Source organism: Astatotilapia calliptera, chromosome 11 (assembly GCF_900246225.1).
Source record: "Astatotilapia calliptera chromosome 11, fAstCal1.2, whole genome shotgun sequence".
Lineage (NCBI taxonomy): Eukaryota > Metazoa > Chordata > Actinopteri > Cichliformes > Cichlidae > Astatotilapia > Astatotilapia calliptera.
In genome coordinates this window covers 29410197-29435183 of record NC_039312.1, presented here as the reverse complement: position 1 = coordinate 29435183, position 24987 = coordinate 29410197, and the positions used below count along the sequence as shown (strand labels likewise).

The window sequence follows — 24987 nt, the reverse complement described above, 5'->3', positions numbered from 1 at the left end:
AACTCATTAAGTGAAAATGCTGACTCTTTTGCAGAATTATCAACCTCAAGGAAATCCTCTGCAGACATGTAATGATCATGTTACAATGCCTATAGGTGCATAATAGACTGGAATTAAAATTAGGTTGCTTATGATTAAGGACGTTTGAATAATTTAGTTTGCCATATATTTAATTGGCATTAGAACATTTTCAAGGCTGTACGATGACACAAATGTGCATTATACCTTTAAGAGATACCGTGTACGATTCAAAATATCTATGAAAATCATTTTTTATCAGCAACAGGTATAATGTGTAATGCCTACACGCGCCAGCTGTAAAGCAAAAGCGACGTGTTTGCGCTCGTTTTTGCACTCCGAGTTTTCATTCCAGCGCCCCTGCTGAAAGGCTGCGCTCCCCCCTGTGCCTTTTGTTTCTGAGGTGGAGCCTGATACCCCGACTTTACCAAACTGAATTGCCGGCGAAACAGACGGACAAGACAGGACCGGAACCAGCAGTCGTTCTCACGGCTCTGGGACGTGGCATATCTGGGGGGTCAGGCGGCTGCAAGGAAGAAGAAGGGTTTGGGGGAGCGCTTCGTACGGTTTAGTTAATTTCACAATCGACTTCACGCTACAGAGTGACGGGAAAGATGAATTATTTCGTACTGCTGTCGCTTTTCGCCACGGTTATCGTCGGAAAGTCACCTCGGCTGAAATTTGTTCTGCGTGGTAAGTAACTGCTGTAACCTTCATATATCGTGATGTTCTAATACATGCAGCAAATTATTTTTAGGAGTCAAGAATGTTTTGTGTTCTTATTTTGTGTACGGAATGAATGAGTGAATACTTGCACTGCTGGAGAGATGGACGGATGAGTGGATGGAGGGATGAGCAGATGTGAGTTATGTCATGGGGTAATGCACCCGTTTTTCAGTACTTCCTATTATCTTTTGTTTTCCTTTAATTGAAAAAAAAAAAAAAACCCTGCACACATAAAGCCAATAAAAACAGGGCTACCTCTGGATTAATCTCTGAAAACACCCCCTCCCCCCCGATGTCCAAGTAGTAAATTACGCGCTCCGCCGTTCAGGCCCTGCACACATGTCCCCGGGCTATAATAAGACGAGCACCAAGAAGAAAGCGATTTTTTTTCCTGTATAAATCTCAGTTTTAACAACTGTTAATCTAATGTAGGCCTACTGAAATCAGTTTCTTTGTGTTACCATTTTTTCAGGTTTCTCCGTGAGCACGGTCTGTCCAATCTGTATAAATTGGATATAATTTGTGCAACTCGTGCCTTTCTATCCGTCTTTTTGCCAACTTGTGTGTTCCGTTTATCTCAGAGCATTACAAGTTAGCGGTGTGTTCGTGTCTAGTTTGCATAGACTCTTATTGTAGTGGCTGTCCCTCCATATCTTCACATCTTCCGGACGCACAGAGCGGAATAAAACCACAAGTGCTTAAAAGCAATATTTCCTCTGCCAAGAGGGGGAACATGGCGCCTTTCCCCCCCTAACGCACGTCAAGGCTGTACCCTTTAAACACCCGTCTGCCGCCGCCGAAAAACATCATTACTGTGAAATATGACTCTTTGGAGGTTGGCACAGTCACTGTGCCTCCCGCGTCCTTGCGGAGCTGCAATGCGGGACACGGCAGCTGCTTCACACTGCAGAGGAAGGGTCCTATTCAGTGAAAAAGAGAACTGCTTTAGTGTAGCAGACAAAATAAATAAATATATCCTATATGTGTACACATGTACAGAAAAGCCAAGATGAGGACAGGGAGTGTGGAGCAACGAATGGAAAATTCCAACCCGCCTCCTTGTTATCTATTCCACTCACGCCTTTTTACACCTCACACAGTCCTCTAATATATTCAACAATCAATAGAGATGGGTGCTGTGTGTCAAGGTATTGGTATCTCTAACCCTCCCCGCGGATGTACAAAACGCACAAGATGACGGCCTGGACGTGCGTGTCATATCAATCAAATTCATTGTTACGCAATTTCAGGGTTAGCAATGAACGCCTATCCTTAGGACACACAAATCCAGAGACACACACAATTACACATGGAACACTGTCAGAGGAAATCCATCAAAGGCGCAGTCTGAAGCTTCAGCACCTCGGACAGCTCCGAGGTGCTCTAATGGTGAAAATATTCTCATTTTGTAGGCGTTTGCCAAATGAGGACATTAAACAGGGTTTCATACCTTCACAGAGTTGTTTGAAGGTTATAATCTTTCTTTTTCTTCTTTTTTTTTATAGATTAAAATAGTATTTCCTTTAGTGGTTAAGATAGGAGCTGGTGCTTTTGATTACGATATTATAGAAGCAAGGGTTGGAATTACTTTGCATTCATTTGGTATAGACTACACCTTTGTCCAAGTCCATTACAATAAGTGCATTCAAGCTAAGCACAGCAAGCTTTCATCCAAACTGTAAATATCTTCCCCCCCCCCAAATGACAAAGAGGATGCAGGTACAATACATTTGAATTTTATGGTGGTCATAATTTTAAGTTGTGGTTTTTAGAGTCTTGACCCTAATTAATTTAATTTGGCTACACATTTTCGATATCCATATCTCAGTATGAATCAAAGCAATGCTACTGCCCAATAAAATACAGCACCCAGAAGGATCTTTGGGCCGAAGAATGGTAAATAAATGGTAAATGGCCTGCATTTGAATAGCGCTTTTCTAGTCCCTAAGGACCCCAAAGCGCTTCACACTACATTCAGTCATTCACCCATTCACACACACATCCACACACTCTTAAGTAAAGTTAAGAAACACCTCTTTAGAATAGTCACTAAAATCAGTCAGTCGATATGTTCTCCATTGTTCTCTTTCTCTTTTTTGTGTGGATGTGTGGACTACCAAGGATGATACAGAGAATTAAACGACTAATAAATCATCATATCCAGTGCAATTATAGTATAACTTACATGTTTTTTTGCAGAGTGCTGTAAGATGTTAATATGCCAACTGTGTGAAAAATAATTGGATTGCTTTTTTACTTAAGAGTGGTCTTTCTGACTAGCTGATGATTCTAAATTGAGGAGTCACTCTATGTTTTCCTCTGTTTTTAACAACAACTACTAACAAGTTAAAATGATCAAATTAAAGGCCAGTTTAACCAAAGCAGCTGGCTGAAATATGCCAAAAAACAAAGCAGAGGGAAATTGCAGAGTAGCATGATAATGCTTTGTGAGCTGTACATAAAAACTACAGTTTATTAGGTAGACCTTGCTCGTACAGGGTTGGACACTGTTTTCTCTAAGCATAGATTCAACAAGGTGTTGGAAACATTCCTGGACATGCAAAGGAACAATAGGAAGGCTGTTGCCTTTAAATGATTCTAAATAGATTGTAAGGGGTCCAAGGTGCACCAAGAACATATGCTCAAGAAAGTGACACCACCATCAGCAGCCTCAAATGTTAATATTAGACAGGATGATGGTGGTTGTGGTGTAATGGTACTTTTAAGGTTTCATGTTGTTTATGCCAAATTCTGACCCTGTCATGGTCCTGCATCATTGCCTATTATTTTGAACTAATTTACTGTGTCATTTCTGTTTATTGATAAATATGTTCTGTTTCATTCTTAGTTTGCTTATTGTTGAAGTTTCCATCTTGTGTATTTCTTTGTTCTTTTGAGCCTCAAACCATTATTTCCAAATTATATTAGAGTTTATTTTTTGTCCTCAGTATTTCTTGTAACATCTTGTCATCTCCCCTATGTTTGGTTATGGTTCTCACTTTCTGTTTTATTTTGGTTGTTCCTTGTTTCTAGTGTCTTTTGTTGGGTTAATTCCCCTCATGTCTCATTGTCTTTCATTATTAACACCTGCGTCTCATAACCCAGCTGTGTTCACTTTCCTTAACTGCTCTCTTTTTGCTAATTTTTTGTCTGCACTTAACCTGCACTTGTGTGCTCCCTGTAAACTCTGGATTCTATTTTCCCTTGCAGATTTTGTATTTTTTTGGACTTTTTCAACTACCTTATCAAATGTCACTATTTGGGTCCCAATTCCACACTTCATGATAGCTGTTAGTTTAACTTCCTGTTACCTTCCTGCATTCTGACCATCCTCCTCTGACATTAAAAAGGAATCTTTGTCCAGAGAACTGCAGCTCACTGGATATTTTCTTCTTTTTTGGACCTTTCTCTATAAACCCTAGAGATGGTTGTGTGGGAAAGTCCCAGTAGATCAGAATTTTCTTAGATATTTAGACCAGCGCATCTGGGATAAACAAAAATGCCATGTTCTTCCCAATTATGATGCTCAGCTTCAGCAGGCATCGTGGCCATGTGCATTGAGTCACTGCCATGTGATTGGCTGATTGGATTATGAGCAGTGAACAGGTGTACCCACTCATTAGTGTGTAATGCACTAGTGAGTGTACAGCACATTACACATAGAGATTTAAGCCAGATATTTATGTAGAATAGTCATAACAGCAGCTTTAATATCATATCAGTAAAGCAGAAACCATCAATATTCACCCACTGTTTTGTTTGCACTTTTTTGTTTAATTGGGGAAAAACTGTTCTGTTCTCCTCACTTCCTTAAGGGACTGAAACATAATAAGGATTTGGAATAAGGTTAACAATAGTTGTTGTTTTTTTTAAAGCAAGCTTAAGCCATGCTTTCCTTTATATTGTGTGTACATACCTAATGAGTGACAGTCACATTTGGCAATTACATAAAATGCATATATTGGCAAAGTAGGACAAACAGAGAAATCAAGAGAGAGGAAGACAGCCAGCAGCAAAAGAGAGTGAACACAGAAAGATAATTTTAAAGAAACACCCTGAGAGAGAGGAACAGCTCCTCCTCTCAAATATAATTTGACATGTACAGCATCTTAAATATCAGACAATTTCCCAGAAGTTCAGCGATCTTTTGTGTTGACCTTTCTCTTGGAGACTTAAACACATCAATACAAAATACTCTTGAACTATGAGTCTTATGGATATTCTCTTGTCATGTTAATAATGTGAGACGTTGAGATCCACCTTTTAAAAAAAACTGAATTAAAAGCTTTTATGCAAGTAAAAACAAACAAACAAACAAACAAAAAGCAGCAAACAGAAAAGCTTCAAAAGATCCCTTACCTTGACTCTGCTGCTATCTGTCTTGCTAATTTTAAGACGCTGTTAAATAAACAACTGTGTTCTACTCTTCTTTAATGTGCACATTTTAGTGCAAATAGAACTTAGCTTCTTTAAAAGTGACTCACTAATATGAAAAAAAAGTATTACATGCTCCTCCAAGAAGTTAAGTCTTCAGCCACTGAGTTTAATGAAGCTTTTTTTAAGCAACCAGCTAAAAAGGTTGTTTTTCTTAGTTCCTTGAAAGCTGACCTTTTGAAAATTCACGACTTCCAACCAGTAGTAATGATTAAGTGTCTGAGTAAAGAAAAAGGAAAGATACACACTGACACAGAACAGCAGAGAACATTTAGGAGCTCAGATTACACCCAGATGTGTCTGGCTCTTTGAAAAATTCTGTGGAGACATGGAAAAAGATGCTGTTAATATGAATGCACAATATGTTCCTACGCTCTGCTTTTGCTCTCGAGGCAGGCCACAGACACTCATATTCAAAAATGTTTTCTAATAAAGGATAGGTGGGGGAGGAGACTACCTGTAGTATAATTATGTTAACCCCTTAATGTCTAGTGTATCGTGTTTAATACATTAGTTTTGGTGGGCTTTTGAGACGTCTGCATCATTAGTGTAATTAAAAAAATTGTACAATACAATTTTATTCAATAAACAGAAAAAAAGAAGCTAAGTGTAGTGAATATGGTGCAAATTCATGTTCTCAATTATTATATACTTTGTATATTTGCCTTCCAAAGAACTTTTTGTGTGACAATATCTCCATCAAATGTTATAACACAACCAACGAATAAGGTGCAAGTACCCTGTACTTACATGCATTTTCCAGGCAAAAACTCAGGTTTTTGCATGAAACAGTGAAACAATTACACTGTAAAACCTACAATAAAGGCGCAAATACCCTACTTGCATGCAATTTGCGAGCAACAAGGTGCAAGTAACCTGTACTTATGTGCGATTTGCAGGCCACAAATCAGGTTTTTGCAAGACACAATGAAACAAGTACACTGTAAGTACCCTGTTCTTTCTGGGGTGTGGGACGTGTTCGAGAGCGACTAAGGTGCATGAAATTTGCAGGCAACAAGGCGCTAGTACAACGTACTTATGTGTAATTTGCAGGCAACAATTGAGGTTTTTGCAGGATACAATTACACTGTAAGTAACATGCATTTTCTGGGGTTCAGGCCTTACTACGGAGTCACTTAATCTTGTCTAATTTCCAGGTATTTTACAGGGAAAGAGTGTGAGGTTGAGCATTTTTATAAATCTTACTTTATGTGCATTTTTTGTGATTTTGCCTGCAGCTTGGTTGGCAGTGATGAAGCCCAAATTGGGCAGGCCGCTGTTACCGTTGCTCTTAGTTTAATTCTGCAAGTACACAGTTAGATTTCACACCTACATCTCTGAGGGCCATGCATCTTTAGACTGTCTAGATTAGGAGAAAAAAAAAGGTGAAGGTCAGATTGAGTGCAGAGATGTAGACACGTAACCAGGGTAAAAGTCATTATACAGAAATAGGAGAGGGATGTTAGTATCCCAGATGCGACCTCGTCTGACCATGGGAAGTGGAATGACAAGAGGTTGTGACCAGCCCGTCCACCAACAAGGGAAGGCCAAGTCTTAACCACGGCCTCTCCCCAAAGTTTTTACCAATTAGATGAACCCACAATTCAATATATAATCCTGTGTAATGATAAGTTAGGTTTTCACTTTCAGGAAGTCGGCTACAGCTAACTGCTTGTAGACTGTGGTTTTCTGCCAGAGGGGGAATCCATGTACATGTTTAAGTATTTATCTGCTTGAGGCAAATAAATACTTAAAGACTGAATTGAGACTACCTCCCACTTTTATCTCAGAAAAAAAAAGAATCCTCAACAAGAGATGCAAATTGTACTTTAAATTATTTTAAATATCATAGCAGCCTAAGTAACTACTGCTTAAGTAATTTTCTGCATAATTTCACTATTCAACTGACTTCATATATTACCTATAAAACAGTAATAATCACTTTTCTCCATTTACTATTGGAAATTATACTTTGTTACGTACAGTCAAACTTTGGAGAGCATAGGCATCATCTGAGCATATAAACAATACTTACACTCAGAACAACCATGGAATTCACAAGTATTTTTCTTTTCAACTTGGAAAATGTCTTTTACTTTGTGACTAAATGTCCAAATCTTTCCTCTGACTGTCAGCATATTTTTGCAGAATCTCCCCAATTAGTAGAAAAGCAGACCAAAACTTTCTCAAGTGATTCCCAACTGTACGGACAAAAACTTAAGATTAAAAATAAATCTTTTTCATTATCATTTGGAGACCCAAAAAGTACAATGTGCAAGGCTAAATCATATATTTTATTTTGGCTTTTACAAACAAGCCATTACTACTACACTTACTGGCCACTTCATTAGGTTTACCTTGCTAGTACCTTGCTGGGCCCCCTTTTTCCTTCAGAACTGCCTTAATGATTCGTAGTATAGTTTTAACATGGAAACATTCCTCAGATATTTGTTCACCATATTGACATGATGGTATTACACAATTGCTGCAGACTTGTCATCTCCACATCCATGATGCAAATATCCAATTCCACTACATCCAAAAGGTGCTTTATTGGATTGGACTTGGTGGATGTCATTTAAATTCAATTCAATTCAATTTTATTTATACAACACAAATCACAACAACAGTCACCTCAAGGCGCTTTATATTGAAAGATTTAAATATAACACCATAATTCTTAGCGCTTCACATAATATGAACCCAATAAGATAGTGTGGATAGTATGTGGTTTAAACTGGGACTTAAGCCTTGTTATTAGATGGAACATAACATGTAATAATAAATATTGCATATTCTTATGATAATATTTAAAATATATATGTATATTTTTGTACATCAATCCAATACAGCAAAGAGAAGATTAACACATTCAGATCTGTGAGGGTCACTGGATTTGTGACTGGTTAAATCCATAAAACAGATCCAGCCTGTGTAAATATTATTTGTCATATGGTATTAAAAAAAAAACACTTCAAAAACCTTAGAAACACTGCTCTGATGTATTGTAATGCATGATTATATATAAGGTCCAATTACTTATTTATTTTTTTAATCAAGCAAAGACGTGCCCACAGTTTTAGCACTGTACTCTCAGGGGAAGCATTTTAGACCATTAGCTAAGGAAAACCACACTTAACTGAAAACTGATAAAGCTACTGTTCTGTTTTATGGTATATTCAGATTATGCCACGTAATAATCAGGAGGAAAACAACTCTGAGAGATTAATTATTGTTTTAGATCTTCTACACTCTTTATTCTTGTGGGGTGCAAAGTGACCTTCAACAACAACGGCTACGCTGCTAATAGGAAATGACATCATCTGACTGGTGGCTTTCATAAAAAACAAAATAAAATAATAAAATTGTTGTGCTGAGTAGAGAAAGCTGGGTTTACTGAAACAGTGTCTCAGATGTGGACCAAAGGTTCCTAATTTTACATTTTTGGAAGTCCCCATATTAGAGAAGAGGATTAGGGCCACTGCATGTGGTAAAGCTGTATTTGGGTGAACACCTTTCAATTTTATTCTGATTTTTTTTTTTTTAAATGTTTGCTGTTGTCCAATCCAAGAAGCTTAACTGTTTTTTCCTCTTTCGAAAAAAGAGTGAAGTAACATAGCCTTAGGAACCCGTTTTGCTTCTGTTAACTGCTAAAGCAAATATTCATACAAATCTATTGTGTTTATTCAAATCTGCACGCTCTTATGTCTGCCTTAAGACTATCACTGTGAAACTATACTCTAGTTTCTCTATAGCCCACTTCTTTGTATGTTTCTCACTTCCTTGTGAAGTACCAGGCTCATCAAGTAGATTACTGCCAATAAAAGCGGCCGCTGTTTCCATAGAAACTTGCCAGCAACCTGTATTGCTACCACTCACCACTACTGCATCCTGGTTCCTGCTATCAAACTCGATGTCTTTTTCACTTCAGGGATAAAAAGAACATCTAGTCTCTCAGAAGCATTTATGGGGGCATGATAGTTTTTGATGTAAAGCTTTCAGAGGTTTTTCTGAAGTATCTTTTAAGCAAATAAAATGTTGAAATATCTCCTGGAGCAAAGACTAATCAAAATGAAAAAGGATGGCTGCATGAGATGTTTTATACTCTAATATTTTGGTTCCATAGCATTCACTATCAGACACAGCTTTTAAGAACTCCGGAAAATCATTTGGTGCCATTCTTTATTTAAATTTGTCTTTTAACTAGTGGGTGCGGTTTTAATCTATTTCTAAACACAGGCACAGTTGCAGTGTAGGTAAGTGTGAGTCTGATTGGATCTGTGATTCAGAGATGCCCAAATGTACTTTTGATTCAACCAACAATCTGTGATAGGATTTGCCCACATGATTATTCTGGAGATTTCTGTGCTCCCACCAGATGCCCTTTTCCTCTGACACATAAGCAGGGTTGACTCACTGTTTAATGTAAAACCACAAAGGGCAGTACTACTGGATCAAGTGCTTTGATAAATCAAAGCATTCTTAGACAGTACTTTCTAAACTACTTTCTTGAGCTTTTGTTGCTGTTTTTGACCTTACAATAATATATTTTTCTATTGATTTCTTATGAATTGGAAACAGCTTTTAAAGTATGATTTGAAAAATCTACATCTCCTTACTTCTCTTTTTTATTCTTAATTATTTTGTAGTAGCTGTGGTATTTTAATAGTTCACAGGTAAAAAGACACACATAAGGAGGAAGGTCCAGAATTAAAAGTTGAATGTTTTCACACAAAAATCCAAGAAAAACATGAAATCAACCTTATAAGAGTTCTGCAAAGAAAACAGAAAGGGGAAGAAACTTTGAATGTGGCGTGGGTGTTTGTGCCAGATGGGTTGGTTTGACTTTTTCAGAAACTGCTGATACAGTTGAACCTTATTTCTCTAGGGGTTTACAGAGAATGGTGTGAGGGAGAAAATACCCAGTGAGCAGCAGTTTTATGGTGTTGTCTTGCTGTTGTCAGAGGAGAATGGTTAGACTGCTCAAAGCTGAAAGGAAGGTAACATTAACTCAAGTAACCACTCGTTACAGCCAAGGTATACAGACGAACATAGTTAAATACACAATAAAGCAGAGTGACACTGGGTTCCCTGTTCTCAGCTAAACCCAAAAACTGAGGCAACAAATTTGACAGGCTCAGTAGAATTAGATGTTATTTCAAATTTGCCTATTACCCGACTATTGTCTATCCCTTTATGACCACAGTGTGCCCATATACGCTATGATGAATTAAGGCCTTCCTTTGAAGGTAAAAGGAAATACAACGGGTAAACAAGAGGTGCACAAAACTGTACTACTGAATAATAACCAAGCATTAACCAAGCAAGAAAGGAGAGGAAATGATGGACAGCAGTAATAAGAATTCAAAAGCTTGACAAATATGTTTATAGCAGTAGGAACGGATTTTATTAAAAACTGAAATGTTTGCTGCTGTCATTGTTTTTTTTTTTTTTTAATCTTTTACCACAGGGAGCATTTTAATTGTACATGTTAAAACATAAATTTTCATAACAAAAACAACAATGTACTCTGACAAAGCTCTCATTTGTTGGCTCATCCCTTTTATTTGTCCCTCAGAGCCCTCCAGGTTCCATTTCAACAGACCAGAGAACTATATCAGCATGTACCACCAGGAAGGGAGTGACACCCTTTACGTAGGCGGCAAGGCAATGCTCTACATGTTGACGTTCACATACAGAGGGGTTCGTGACCTGCAGGTACTGTTTGCTTTTAGCTGATTTTTCTGACTTATACCCAGGTGATTAAATAAAGTGGTTCTTTTAGGATGGTGTATTATTATGTATATTTTATTTATCTATTTTATTTTAGATATGGAACTGTAAAGTAAATATAAATGATAAGACAAACTGCCACATAAATACTTCCAAACCTTGACCCTGTCCACCACCTTCATAAGCAACTTCAGCAACTGAGTTTGGACGTGATGTCATTAAAAGTTGTATGACTCACAGCAGAATATTGATCTAAGTAGAGATTTAATTAGGGAGACTGATTCTAAATACCTCTATCCAGACCTTTAAGCCAAATGAAGAATCATTTTTTTTCCACAGCCAAAAATTAGAGACATTCTGCACCAGTTAGTGGGCAGCCTCCAGGTGTGAACAGGGAAGTCAATGTTAGCACAGACCTGCCAGTCTACTCTGGATAGAATAGGAGTGAGCTATTAAAATTTGTTTAGTCACTTTGGAACATTTTCTTTACACATCTACTCTAGCAGATAGTGAGCTTAACTTTGCATAAAGACTCAAGAAGTGGAAAACAGGGGTGTCTGACCTTTTTTATGATAAATTCTTAATGGACAACTGTGTATTTATTCTTAAAATCCCTGGTTTCAATTTTTTGGAATGAATGAAGGTCTAATTAATGAACTGCTTTACCAAAGTTGTCAGGAGGTGGACATTATTGCATGGTATTATTTTATAAGGTAGCATATGAGATTTGTTGAAGAAATCTGTTTGTGGTACTAGTAAGCATTAGATGATGTGTTTATTGTGTTTCTTGGAAAATGAACTGTATTTGGCACTGGGAATTAAATGTAACCAGAATTCCTATACCTGCTGAAAATAGACACCCTGTAAATGCATTTTAATTCACAAAAGTCTCTTGCTTTTGAAAGTATGGCTAACCCTCTTACTGTTTGATATGAGCTGTGGGATGAAAACAAATATAGCTGCTATCCTGCTGTGAGGACGACACAGAGAGCCAAAGAGGGCAGAGAGAGAGAGAGATCACTAGTCTGCTGCTGGCCCATTAAAGCAAATCTAGTCAAGACCAAGGCAGTTAGGTCAGGCATACATTCATTTCTTTCTATGAGGATAGAAAACATAATTCACTGAGCTAATAAGGTGAGGATACTGTAGGCACGAGATTACACTGTGTGCACTACAGCATAAACACTGACTAGCCAAGCAAATTGAAATTGACTGTAAACTCAAATAGTTTGCTAAAAATAAATATGTCCTACTTTTTGGAATGATCGAAGGCTTATTTGGTGGTTGTGACTCAGAGAGAGGTGATGTATTTGGCAATTAGGAGATGCTTTCAAGTGAAATGGTGTGTTTCTACGTTTATTTTCACAGCAAGTGACAGTTTGACAGGATGAGTTACGTGCAGTGCAGCTTAGAGGAGTTGTCATGTCAGTGTGTGGAGAGAGAGAAGAGAGGACCCAAATGCAGGCTGGTGAAGGATGCGGACGGTGTTTATTACAAACACGAGAAAAACAGAACATAAGACACTGAGTGAGTGAGTGAGTGAGTGAGTGGTGAGTGAGTGAGTGAGTGAGATGAGCTGACCTGGAAGCACGCAAGAGATTGACGATGACAAGACAATGAACAGAGGGAAACTGAGGGCTTAAATACACTGATGATAAAAAACAGGTGAGAACACAACTGAACTAAGTCTGACTAATAACACAGGAAGCAGAAATGAACATAATGCACACAGACAAAAACCTAACACAATAAAACAGGAAACAGGGATGGAAAACTAAATGGTGACAAGGAGTATAGACAGAAGAAAATAAATGCCTAAGAGCATTATACATCAAATCTTAATATCACTGACACAGAATGAAACAGTGAGGGATTGTTTATTGAGATTCAACACTTGTAGAGTCAGACATTTGTGGTAAAAGGTCAAAAAACCCAGTTATTTACTTTGCAATGAAGAACCAAAGCTTGTTTGACAGATACAATGCACAAGCATTTTTTTCAAAAGGATAATTTTGCTATGCAACTTAACACTGCTCATTCGTGGAAGGACTGTCCCAGGTAAGAGTGGAGGAATTACACTACACAGTCGACCTCCGCACTATTCCTGGATTCTTCTGTAGAGCGTAACTCCAAATTAGTCAGGGAATATTCAACAATCACCATGCATACCGGAAGTTGACTGTTGGTCATTTGTCCAATAAGGTTAGTATGACTTACAATGTACAGTAAGTGTAGCGATTGTAAATTGTTTAAATTAATGCATATAAAATATGCACTGGTATCGTTTTAGATGGTCCACAAATTGCCAATTCAAAGCAGAGAATTGAGCTAAAACATTTTCATTGTTGTAAAACAGTGTACTTTACCCTGAGAATGTTCCTTTCAAATTCATGGCCATTTCTGTAGGGCTGTTGAAGGATATTCTGTGAAAATGTGGAAGCAAGGTAAGGAAGACGAGGACTCCAAAGTGAAGCTGTCAAGTAATAAAGTGACTCTTGAAGGCACTGAAAAGCCGTAGTGTCATATAATATTGTGTGTATTGTATTTTAGAAGCTCCAGCCAGCTCAGTGCATGCTGAAACAGAGAATATTGAAGTAAGTTGGCACAAACTAAACAATCACTCCTCCCACAGATCCCAGTGGTATCGGATCAGACTGCAATTGATACCTGCAAGGCAAAGGCTGCACCACTCGAGGTAGAAAGTCCTCTTCACCGTCAGCACCTCCATCACTTCAGCAACACCCCTCATCCATAATTGATATCATCCTCTTTCTTATACCATCATCATTATTATCATCCGCAGCAAGGTTTGTGTCCAATGTCAGAATGTTCACGTCTGACTTTTCAATTCAATTATTCACATAAAGCTTATGTTAAATCTTAAGAACTTAAGACACCAAATAATTCAAATGAGCATTGTAAAAACATGCACTAACAAACAACAGCATAGAAAATGATAATCCATGCAGATGAGATAAAATTACACAGGAGACACTGTCACCTCGATAAACAAACACTGTGCAGCTGAGTGAGCAGTGGATAATTACATTGAATAATTTGTGACTCCACAGAGAAAATGAGAGAAAAGCAGTATTAAAACAAAAAAGTGGCAAGATAAATCTTCAATTGAGAGTTTAAATACTCTGAGAATAAGACACAATACGTTCCATTAAATACTGAGGGTCAAAATCTGCATTTGTTAAGTAAAGGAAATAAGGGGATTATAAACCTTAAGTTGAATACTTACCACCTACACCTACCAGCTTTCATTATGCAGGCAATGTAAAGGTCAACGTATAGTTTTGGGACTATGATGCCACAAGAGTCCATGTGCTGTACAAAGAAATAATTCAATTCCTGCTGCATGGAAGCACTATAATACCAGAGCAGACAGAGGAAGTCTCTCAATTCAATATTTTATGGAACAATAATTAAATAAGTTGTGAATTCAGTTCAATGCAGTTGTGTTTATGAAGTATACATTCACAACACCACTTATGAGCAACCACTTGTGAGTGGTGAGAAGTAAGCTGCCATGCAGTGGTGGTGTGCAAATGTTAAGATGCTGAAAAGGAGGAATAGAAAAGAAATGCTCAGTATTCACTGGAAGTCACCAGAAGCCTGAGCCTACAGTAGCATAACTAAGGCCCCGGTCAAAGAGGTCTAGAGAGAAGCACCCACCAGTTCAGTGAAAACCCATTGCAACTGGTTGCAGGAGGTAACTGGCAGTCTCTGTGAAATCAACTGCTAAAGCCCCATTCACACAGGCCTATAAACCAATCAGTGACACACTTTAAGCAATCACTAGGGAAAAGCGTGTATTACATAGGTGGTTGGTGATTGGTTGGTAGGGGTTGCTGGCAGTTGCTAGTTTAAAACTTGTCACAACGAGATATAAATTGTTGCACCAAAAATGTCCTTGCACTAGCTTTGTGCAGTAGCAGATTGCTGCAGATGCCCTTACTATAGATGGGAGAAGTTTACATGTCTGCAAACACTGCCAAATTACTCACCAGGTTCCAGTGAAACTGTGAAAAGTGTGACTCAAGCTAGAGATCTACTGGCTTCAAAAAGTTTTTGAAACGTGTTGGTTGCAGTGGCAAGGCACACTGTTAAGTTTGAAGGCAAATGTGCTCCACTTCTGATTTCTGTAGTGAAGCTGTAAGTGAAACTTAAAGAAGCTTCACTATAGCCCAGAAAATAAATGGCCAATATTTACAGACGAGTCAGTGTTTTCCATGCAAACCATTTGTGACCCCAGCAATCTGCTAACAACCAAAGAAATCACAACAAGCGCTTTGGTTCAGCACCTCTTACATTCTTTCCCTAGATGAGATAAATAGAAGGTAAATTACAAATTCTATAGTGATTACTCTGTGCAAAAATGCACTTCTGAATGTATGTGATGGTAACATTTAGTCAGCCTAGAATTCTACTAAAGCAAAAAATTACCCTTCATATCACAAGGCAAAAACCGATAACAAAAAGATGTAGCTGAAGTTATGGCACAGAAGAAAGGGCAACCAGAGCTAAAGCTTACAGAAAGTCTGATAATGACAGATGGTGGAGAATGAAATACAGCAAAACCTTGTCCCATGAAGGACAAGAGGCCAAATTTTCAGTAATTCACAACCACTGAGTGTGTGAAAAACAAGTGAGATGAAGGTTGAAAGTTATCCGTAGGTAGCAGACTGAGTGTAATTTCACAGACTGATCGCATATCCGAGAAGGTTTTAAAGAGTCTGTCCACTTCAACATCAGTCATCAGCACAGTCATTTTACAAAAGCTATGCACAATAAATACACACAACAACAGAAACAAACCATATTGAACACAACAAGAAGAAACTAAAACTCTTTTTTGACACTGTTCTGAATGGGACAGCTACAAAGAAATTTTCTGCATGTTGAAATGTTCTGATTTTAAACTTGAATCTACCAAACCCAAGGACAGCCACTCATTCCATAAAGTAGTTTAATGATGTGGTTTGTGCCTCTGGAGGAGCTTTGTTAGTTCTGAAGAAATGACTCACTTCCCATCAGTTAGTATAGCATGGCTTGGGGACTCTGATATGTGAAGAATGGTTGGTAGTTTACTCAAAAGTACCTCTTGCTTGCTTCTTGAGGAACAAAAACTTGCTTGTTCCTCCGCCAGATAGCTTATAGCATTTCAGGCATGTAACTTGACATTTAAACTCACTTACTTTGACTTCACTCCTGCATTTTAGCCTGAACAACTGAAAATCACTGCCGAAAGTAGTTCTCAGAAGAATAGAAACTTGCATACGCTCAGTGAAAACCAAACATAAATAAATAAATAAATGTCAGCCCACACTATTGCCTACCCAACCACCTACATATCCACCTACTCACACTCACACAAGCTCTGGCCCCAGTCTTTGGATTTTGCGATGCACCTTCACTGTCTCCAGAGACCCATTTGGATTTGTGATAGATTGCTTACGAAAAAAATACACATCTCATTTTTTATTAAACGCACATTCCAACAAACATCTATTAATTGTGAGGATACTAGGAATATATTTTCATCTTCCATCTAGCAGTGGATTTGGGATAGGAGTCTGTTTTTTGTGCTTAGTAAATAAGTCATGCATATGGAATATTGCAGTGATGTACTGCAGGTTTAAGCCTCCTGAGTGCTGTCTGCCAAAAATGTTTGGCGCATGAATGGCTTCCAATTTTTCTTAAATCTCTTTTGGTAATCCACTCTTTCTCTCATAATCTGCCGTGTGTTGTGCTCTTGCTTTGTCTCTCAAGCCCTCTATTCCACATTGGGCTCTTTCCCTGTTTGCTTTTTCAGTCCCTTGGTGTGTTTTTTTGTTGTCTTTCTCCCTTTGTGCTGTACCTTTCTCTCTAATCTCTTTTTCACATACTCTCCTCTGTTTTCCCTTTCTCATTTTAATCTGTAATCCCTCTACCTATCTGCACTTCTTCCCATTTTCATCTTGCTTCTGAATCATTTTCTGCCTTTGTCTATGTCTGTTTATCTCACTCATGTGCCTTTTTCTCTAACAGCTGGAGTGTGATAATTTCATCACAGTCATTCAGAAAGTAAATGACACATTCATAGTATGTGGGACAAATGCTGGAAACCCCAGGTGCTGGATGCTGGTAAGAGATTTCTTTAAGTACGTGTGCTTCCCTTTGTAGTGATGTGAGTGCTTCACTTAGAGTCTAAGTAATCCATGGATCAATTGTAATTAGAATTTATTTATCTTCTTTCTTATTTCCTTAGTTGGTTAGATAAGGGCTGGGAGTTTTTCTTTCCACAGAGAGCATTTTCACTTCGTGATGAATATGTTACCCCATGGCTAAGTTGAAATGTTCTAAACTCTGTGTTGTAGTAGAAAGATAAGTGGGTGCTGGGTGTAATACATTTAGACACAAAATGAAATGAATAGAGTTTAAAAGCTACACCTCCACTGGGCTTGATTGTCTTTGCCTTCTTTCTGCAGGTTAATGACACAGTGCTGACTGATGTACAGGGTGCTGGGCAGATATCTTCAGCCTCTCACATATCACCGCAATTCCCTTCCCATAGGGCCATCAGCTTGCCTGCAGGTAACACAAAAAAGACCTGCAGTAGTGTAAGTTCATGTGTATATGATAGAAAAGAATACTGTTTTGATACTAGCAAATGAAGGCACTGCAATAAAATATGCCTGACAAAGCAGACTCAGTAGACCCAACAGATCTCAGCTATAGGCAACATACAGCATACTGGCGTCCAATGTGGCTTAAGTGTTCAAACCAAAGGAGAGTTTGTGGTAGTTTTTGATGGTTTGATCTGAAGAGAATGACCCTCATCCACACCAGCAACAAAAAGAATATAATTTACAACTATAAGAATATTAGTACAGTGGTGGTAGCTATTAACTACACTAACAACTAAATCCACAATCCAAACTTAGCCCTCAATTAGGATTTGTTGCTTCATTTCGTTCTGTCTTTTATTTAGTTAAATCACAGTAAAGTCTTGGGATTCACTTAACACAGTTTACTATGATGAGCTTGGTTCAACTGCATCAACATAGAGAATATAGGCAAAGGCTACAGGAAGCGCAGGTGTTATATACTCCATGTGTCTTACTATGATACTACAATCCCACCTATATTTTAAAGAGCAAAACTACATGTGACATTTGTGAATTACTGAGCCCATAAGAGCATGTGACTTGAGAATGGTGCAAAGGTAACGAAAATAATTTATATAGCTGTAAAATAAAATACATCTTCAAATTTTGAAGGCAGTCAATCAAATATACTGGCGTTTAGTTTAGTTATGTAAAAAAATCTATCCTGTTCAATTCATTTTACTGTCAGTATTGATGTTAGAACTGGACATCAAACTAGCATCTTATGAAAGCAATCAAAGCTCAAAATTAATTGTGCTACAGCGAAGCCTGTAATCAGAATGAGACTGAATGATGATTACAGGTGTGATGGTTACCAACAGTGAAATACAGAAAAACTCATCTGCAAGCAGCAATAAGAGGGCAGGGGGTTCAACAGGGTTCAGTCACCATGGCAACTCATGTGATCTTGTTAAACGTGTGTCTGCAAGCACGTGATAAGAAAGAAAATGCATTTTTGTGTTCATTGCAGCGCTTCCCAAGAAATCTCGAATGTCAGGGAACAGTGCTGCATCTGTGGACCAAGTTTGGTACCAACAAACAGTTGCTGAAATTTGATCTCACTTTCTGTCTGGTAGTTTTGCTGCCAAATTTCATTGGCAGTAGGAAACAAATGGCTTTGAAAATCTTGAATCCATCTTATAATTTCACTGAGGGTTGGCCTAAAGATAATACAATCCAATTTTAATAAAGATCTGAAGAATAAATGTGACCTGTTAATAATTATTGACATCCGGCAGCTATTCATGAAAATTCGATATAGCTTACATCACAAGTTGACCTTGGGATTAATCATTTGGCCTTTGGGCATCTTGAGGCTTCTGGTTTTGAGAATAGAATAGAATAGAATAGCCCTTTATTGTCATTGTACATGTACAACGAGATTGTGGGTTGTTTTGGGTTTGGTTTTGTTTTTTAAAAGTAGAATAGCCTGGCTGTGGCTGTGGCTGACAACTGATTTTAGAAATGCCTTTAAAACAACCACGACCACTAAGTGCTGTACAGAAGAATAAATGAAAGATGTATTTAAAAAACAAAAAAACAATGACATACCAGCTCACATGAGGTATAAATTCAACTAACAAAATGAATAAAAGGCATAAAACATGAGCAGAACAGCAAAAACCATAATAAAAGGTTAAAACAACTATGGGTGCGCAACTTCACTGCTTATCCCCAGTGATCATTCTTTTGGGATAATAAAAGAAGAAACTGGTAGTAATGATGAATTAATGTTATTGTTTTTTGTTTTTTTTCTCAAATCTCACTCGGTTCATTTTTGTACGAGGGACTCTTACTTTCTATGGCAAAGTGACAGCTTTGCCAAAGATCTTATTTTAGAACAAAGCCACCTTCAAATCTTTATATTAACTTTGCTCATTTGCGACAGGAGCAGCAGTGTGACACTTGTGTGCCTCTGACTCCCAGGAGCCATCTGTCTCTTATTATCAACCTCTATTCATGTAATGCAAATGAGTGAATGCTTTTATCTGAAGTACCTCACAGTGTTTTAAAGAGTCAGTGCTTTACAGGACTGATGTGTTTACAGATTTTAAAAGCCAATGTGTTACTTTTCTAGAGCACATGGTGTCTGGATTAAATCTGAGTCTTCTGTTCAGTTTGCGCCATCAAAATGACGTAAATGCAAATAGGTTTGAAACTATTATTGTACTTTAAGAATGAATAATTACCATCTGGGTTAATTCCTTATTGTTCAGATTTTAAATAGTTTCTTCAGCATAACACTTTTGAACAAAAATAAATCATGACTCATTTCTAATGACTCCAATCTAACAAGTACAGACCCACTTGTGCAACCACATAATGTATTATATAAAGCTTACTGTGCAATTTATCACTGTCACCATGTGCCAGTCATTAATAAAATGCTATATGTGGACAGGAGCCATAGGCCAGTATATTGGTTTTGAGGTTATAAAAGTAAAACTAATTAGCCAGCCTTAGAATATATGTCATCCATTAATTAAAGAATTAATGACAAATCAATAAAGGAAGTAATGAAAGTAATGATTTATTAATTTAATGCCTCCAGCACTTAAAGCTGTTAAATGTTTTTTGTATGTTTTTATCCATCACAGTTGAGCAACATAAGTCATTTCAATCAATTTTATATAGTTAAAAGTAACGCTTAGTGGAAGGCAGTTGAATGAACATGGCATTCACCACATCAATCACTTAATGAGTTTACTTACACAATAATACCTATAGCATTTAGGTGCACGTAAAAGAGGACACAAACACTAAAGCATTGATGTAAAGTGCTGCATCTGACACCCTGAAAAGCTCATGTCTTCTTGCTACCACCAACTATGCTCAAAAGGTTTCAAAATTGTTTGAAAATGGAGAGTTTAATGTGTATTCCTGTGCCTTAATAGATCATGCACATAATTAAACATCCACAGACCAGTGAGTGTCTGTTATGTGAGTGAATTTATTTATTTATTGTTTTTCTCCAATTATCTCATCTCTGTTCATAGCAGCGATGATGGATTTCTACATACCCTCTTGAGTGGCAATCCCAGTTCATATTTGGTGAAAATGCAGATCTGCTAATGAACTGTAATGCTCTTAATTTGTATTTCTCCTAAATCAAAGGCAAATTTCGGTGATATAATTCACCCGTTTCATGAGACTGATTTACAAGACCTAAATGCCCCGCTTCATTCCCCAACAAATAGAGCTCCTGGTTGTGCGGTTATTTGGGATCACATTAACATAATAGAGATGTTTCTAATTAAACTAACATTTTATTGGTCATACTGCCTGATGAGAGACACTATCTGTTAAACCGCACTCTTCAGAGGGGTTGTTTGAAGAAACACTCAAATCAGTGAGAGGTCGCACTGCAGGATGCTCTTTCAGATTGGGATCGATTGTGGAAGCAACGAGCCGGCCCTTTGCTTGAGCTGAGCAGCATTCAAATAAAGATCAATCCTAATTAAGATGTTAGTGCCATGATTTCAAATGCTCCCCTCTGCATTGCTATGGAGACGGAGCTCTAACTGGGGTTTGGTGATTGGTAGCTGCTCATCAGTGCAGTGAGCTATTCTGGCTTGATGTCTTCTTTGCTCTGGCTATTCTTTCTCTCCCCTGGTTTTTTTTTAAAAATTCTGTCTTTGTCCCCTGATCCTCTTTTTTTTCTCGACTCCCCTGCTTTCTGTTTAATGTTCTCTTCTCTGTATCTTTCTCAGTCACTCTTTTTCTTGTGTCACTCCAATCTCTCTTCCTCTCCCCTTGAGCCTTGTACAAATCCATCAAGCTCGCAGTATGCCTTCTATTTTTTTTACCCACTGTTCACCCTCTATTTTCTTGTCCATTTTTCTTCCTCGCCATCTCAGATGGGAGTCTGTATTCTGCTATGTCGTCGGTAGAAGGTCATTCCGGCTCGATACGGCGTACGTTTGGCTCCCAGAAACTCCTGAAGACAGAGAACGTTTGGCTGTTAAGTGAGTAGGAGGAGGGAAGTCACGCAGAAACCGTACAGGTTTAGACTAATGCATATGGAGATGGTGGGTGGTTCTGTCTGTAAATCATCTACTATTATTCCCTTGGGAAAAAACATGTAGGTGTATTCACTCTCAGAAATCTAACTACTGTGATTAACCGTTTACACAGCTACTGATTCTCCCAATTCTTTTTTTTCACTAATAAAATATGTTATTATGTAAAATAATCAAGTGTTGCTTATCTGCCTCATTATCAGATCCACAGTTTGCTGGAGCATCTATAATCCCCTCCTCAGAAAAATACAAGGAGGAAATCTACTTTTTCTTCAGTGAATTCAACAAGACAGCCAGAGTGGACGAGGAGCCATACAGGGCTCGCATAGGCCGAATATGCATGGTAAACATCCTGCTCGTTTTTGGAAATTTTCTGCTCTCCTATGTGATTCCTGACTGACTCACTCAATTGATTGTTAAATGAATTTCAAAATAAATAATCCTTAATGAAATTATTGATGGTTAAAGAAAAACATTGAGGCTTTCATTGATTACCGTTGCAATTAGGAGTTAGGAAAGTGTGTCAAACTAGAACATCATAATAAGTCCTGACCAGTCTCTCTTTACTGAGCAGAAACTTTAACTCAAAGGCTCAAAGACTCCTGCCAAGTGCTTAGTAATTCATAATTAAGTCATATCCTTCCACAGACAGCTTTAGAATATTGTGGAGGTGACTTTTAGGAGAGCTAGTCCACCCTTCTCCATCAGTTGGTGTGCATGTTCAGTTACAATAAACAGCATTAATGTGTTTGCTGACTGCTTGTTCAGTGGCTCTGTCTTGTGTCCCACTTTGCCGAATGCACATAATTCAGTTAAAAGAAATCTGTTAGAGGGCAAGTTTTAAAAAGTTAGATTTGATGTGCCCACCTGTGTACTGTGTACTATAGGTTACAGGACCATCCTGTATATTCAAGCAAAATTACTCTTTCCCAAACTGACAGAGAGAAGAGAAAAGGATTGCTGGTGGCCTGGATTAGAGGACAATATCTTTGCAGAGGACACTTTAATTTTGTTCTGGTTTCAGACCAAAATTCAAAGGAAAAAAATCACCTTCAGGACATTGTTATGACCGTCTTTATTTATATTTCAAGGTTGATGAAGGGGGTGTCAAAAATCTGATGGCAGACTCTTGGACCACCTTCTTGAAGGCACGGGTGATGTGCGGTGCAGGAAACACTCAGCAACAGTACAACAACTTGAAGCAGGCAGTAGTACTGACTGCTCAGGATAAAAGGGCTGGGGTTCTGTATGGCCTCTTTTCCAATGCATGGTAAGTATGAATTACCCGATCCTGCTTTTTTCTGATTCCAGATCTGGCATATCCCTCACTGTGAGGAAGAGATGGGAATTTATCTTTCAAGTGCAAAGAAATATTAAGCTCAATTTTCCCATCTTATAAAATAAAATGTAACAATTGAATCCACTGTAGAATAACATCAAAGGAGATAGCAGAAGTGAAATAGTTACATAACGTGGTGTTGATAAGAACCCTATGTTAGCATATGTAACTTAAAATCTTAACTAACAAGTGTTATATCAAACCAACATCCTTCTGGCTTCTTATATAAGCTCGCTGATTGAACATAGAGTGAAAATGAAAGAGCTCTTGAGAGACAGCACTGGATCTTTTTTATTCTTGCCAGCTCACTTTGACCACAGTTTACAGTTAAGTAATAAATAAATAAATAAATAAACATACAAATAGAAGCTGCTGGTGTAGCAGCATGAAGTAATCCAAACTGCTGTCGCTCTGATGTTAGCTTATGGATCAGCTTATTGTCACCGATATTTGATCCAGCTTTTTTGGTCAGTATCGGACCAGTCATAATCATCATCAGCATCATCATCTCCTTCATCTTTGTGATTGTCTTCATCATCTTCTCCTCCTCCTCTGCCTCCTTCTCCTCACTGCTTTCTTTAGGGTTTGCCACAGCAGATCATCTGCCTCCATCTCACCCATCCCTAGCATCCTCTGTCACACCACTCCTTTGCATGTCCTCCTTTATTACATCCATACATCCATGAAAAGAGGAAGATCGTGTGATCACGTACTGATCAAGCTTTTAGGAAAATAAAAATGAAAATAAAATAAAAATGAAGGGAAAATAAAATGAAGCAGATGTATAACATAACAAAGTAACCTACATTTCTCCACCCACACAGTACACACCACATACCACACATTTGCAAGAAATGTTCTTGCCAGAGAACATTTTCTTTCCTTTTAACTTCAACAGAAAATTTGTGTTGGATTCCAAGTCCGTTAAATAGTTTTCGGTAAATGCATATTCCATTCCAGAGATATCAGTTGCCATACACAAAACAATATCATAAACCGCTGGAGGCATACATTAATTGTTGCTCATATTAAATTTAGTGCAAAGGAAATTCCAAAATAATACACACAAGTTTGCAAACTGTAACGTATATGGATCCATATATCAGCTAAACATGAACAATATATAGTGACTGCCCTTATTTACAGTATTATAGACATTTTACAACCTTAATTATAAAAAGTGTAGTTGTATAGGCTTGCTCAGTGTAAATGTGATAAGCATTTAATCAAATCGTTAATTGACAAATGCCCTGTATTAGATTAAACACTCTAATGAAATACAAAGCTCTTTGTGAGGATTGGGCTATAATACTGAACAACCGATCTATACAGGGAGTGCAGAATTATTAGGCAAATGAGTATTTTGTCCACATCATCCTCTTCATGCATGTTGTCTTACTCCAAGCTGTATAGGCTCGAAAGCCTACTACCAATTAAGCATATTAGGTGATGTGTATCTCTGTAATGAGAAGGGGTGTGGTCTAATGACATCAACACCCTATATTAGGTGTGCATAATTATTAGGCAACTTCCTTTCCTTTGGCAAAATGGGTCAAAAGAAGGACTTGACAGGCTCAGAAAAGTCAAAAATAGTGAGATAACTTGCAGAGGGATGCAGCAGTCTCAAAATTGCAAAGCTTCTGAAGCGTGATCATCGAACAATCAAGCGTTTCATTCAAAATAGTCAACAGGGTCGCAAGAAGCGTGTGGAAAAACCAAGGCGCAAAATAACTGCCCATGAACTGAGAAAAGTCAAGCGTGCAGCTGCCAAGATGCCACTTGCCACCAGTTTGGCCATATTTCAGAGCTGCAACATCACTGGAGTGCCCAAAAGCACAAGGTGTGCAATACTCAGAGACATGGCCAAGGTAAGAAAGGCTGAAAGACGACCACCACTGAACAAGACACACAAGCTGAAACGTCAAGACTGGGCCAAGAAATATCTCAGGACTGGTTTTTCTAAGGTTTTATGGACTGATGAAATGAGAGTGAGTCTTGATGGGCCAGATGGATGGGCCCGTGGCTGGATTGGTAAAGGGCAGAGAGCTCCAGTCCGACTCAG

General features: G+C 38.1%; 1 protein-coding gene across 1 annotated transcript in view; it reads left to right on the top strand.

Moving 5' to 3' along the window:
- Positions 1-289: 289 nt before the first annotated feature.
- Positions 290-24987, top strand: part of LOC113031438 (semaphorin-7A) — a 41687-nt gene continuing 16989 nt past the window's right edge. The window contains exons 1-8 of the mRNA XM_026183511.1: positions 290-711; positions 10757-10896; positions 13544-13606; positions 16948-17043; positions 17388-17493; positions 21425-21532; positions 21790-21929; positions 22678-22856. Coding sequence (XP_026039296.1) covers positions 633-711; positions 10757-10896; positions 13544-13606; positions 16948-17043; positions 17388-17493; positions 21425-21532; positions 21790-21929; positions 22678-22856 — 911 coding nt within the window. The 5' untranslated portion in view covers positions 290-632. The remainder of the gene's footprint in view (positions 712-10756; positions 10897-13543; positions 13607-16947; positions 17044-17387; positions 17494-21424; positions 21533-21789; positions 21930-22677; positions 22857-24987) is intronic.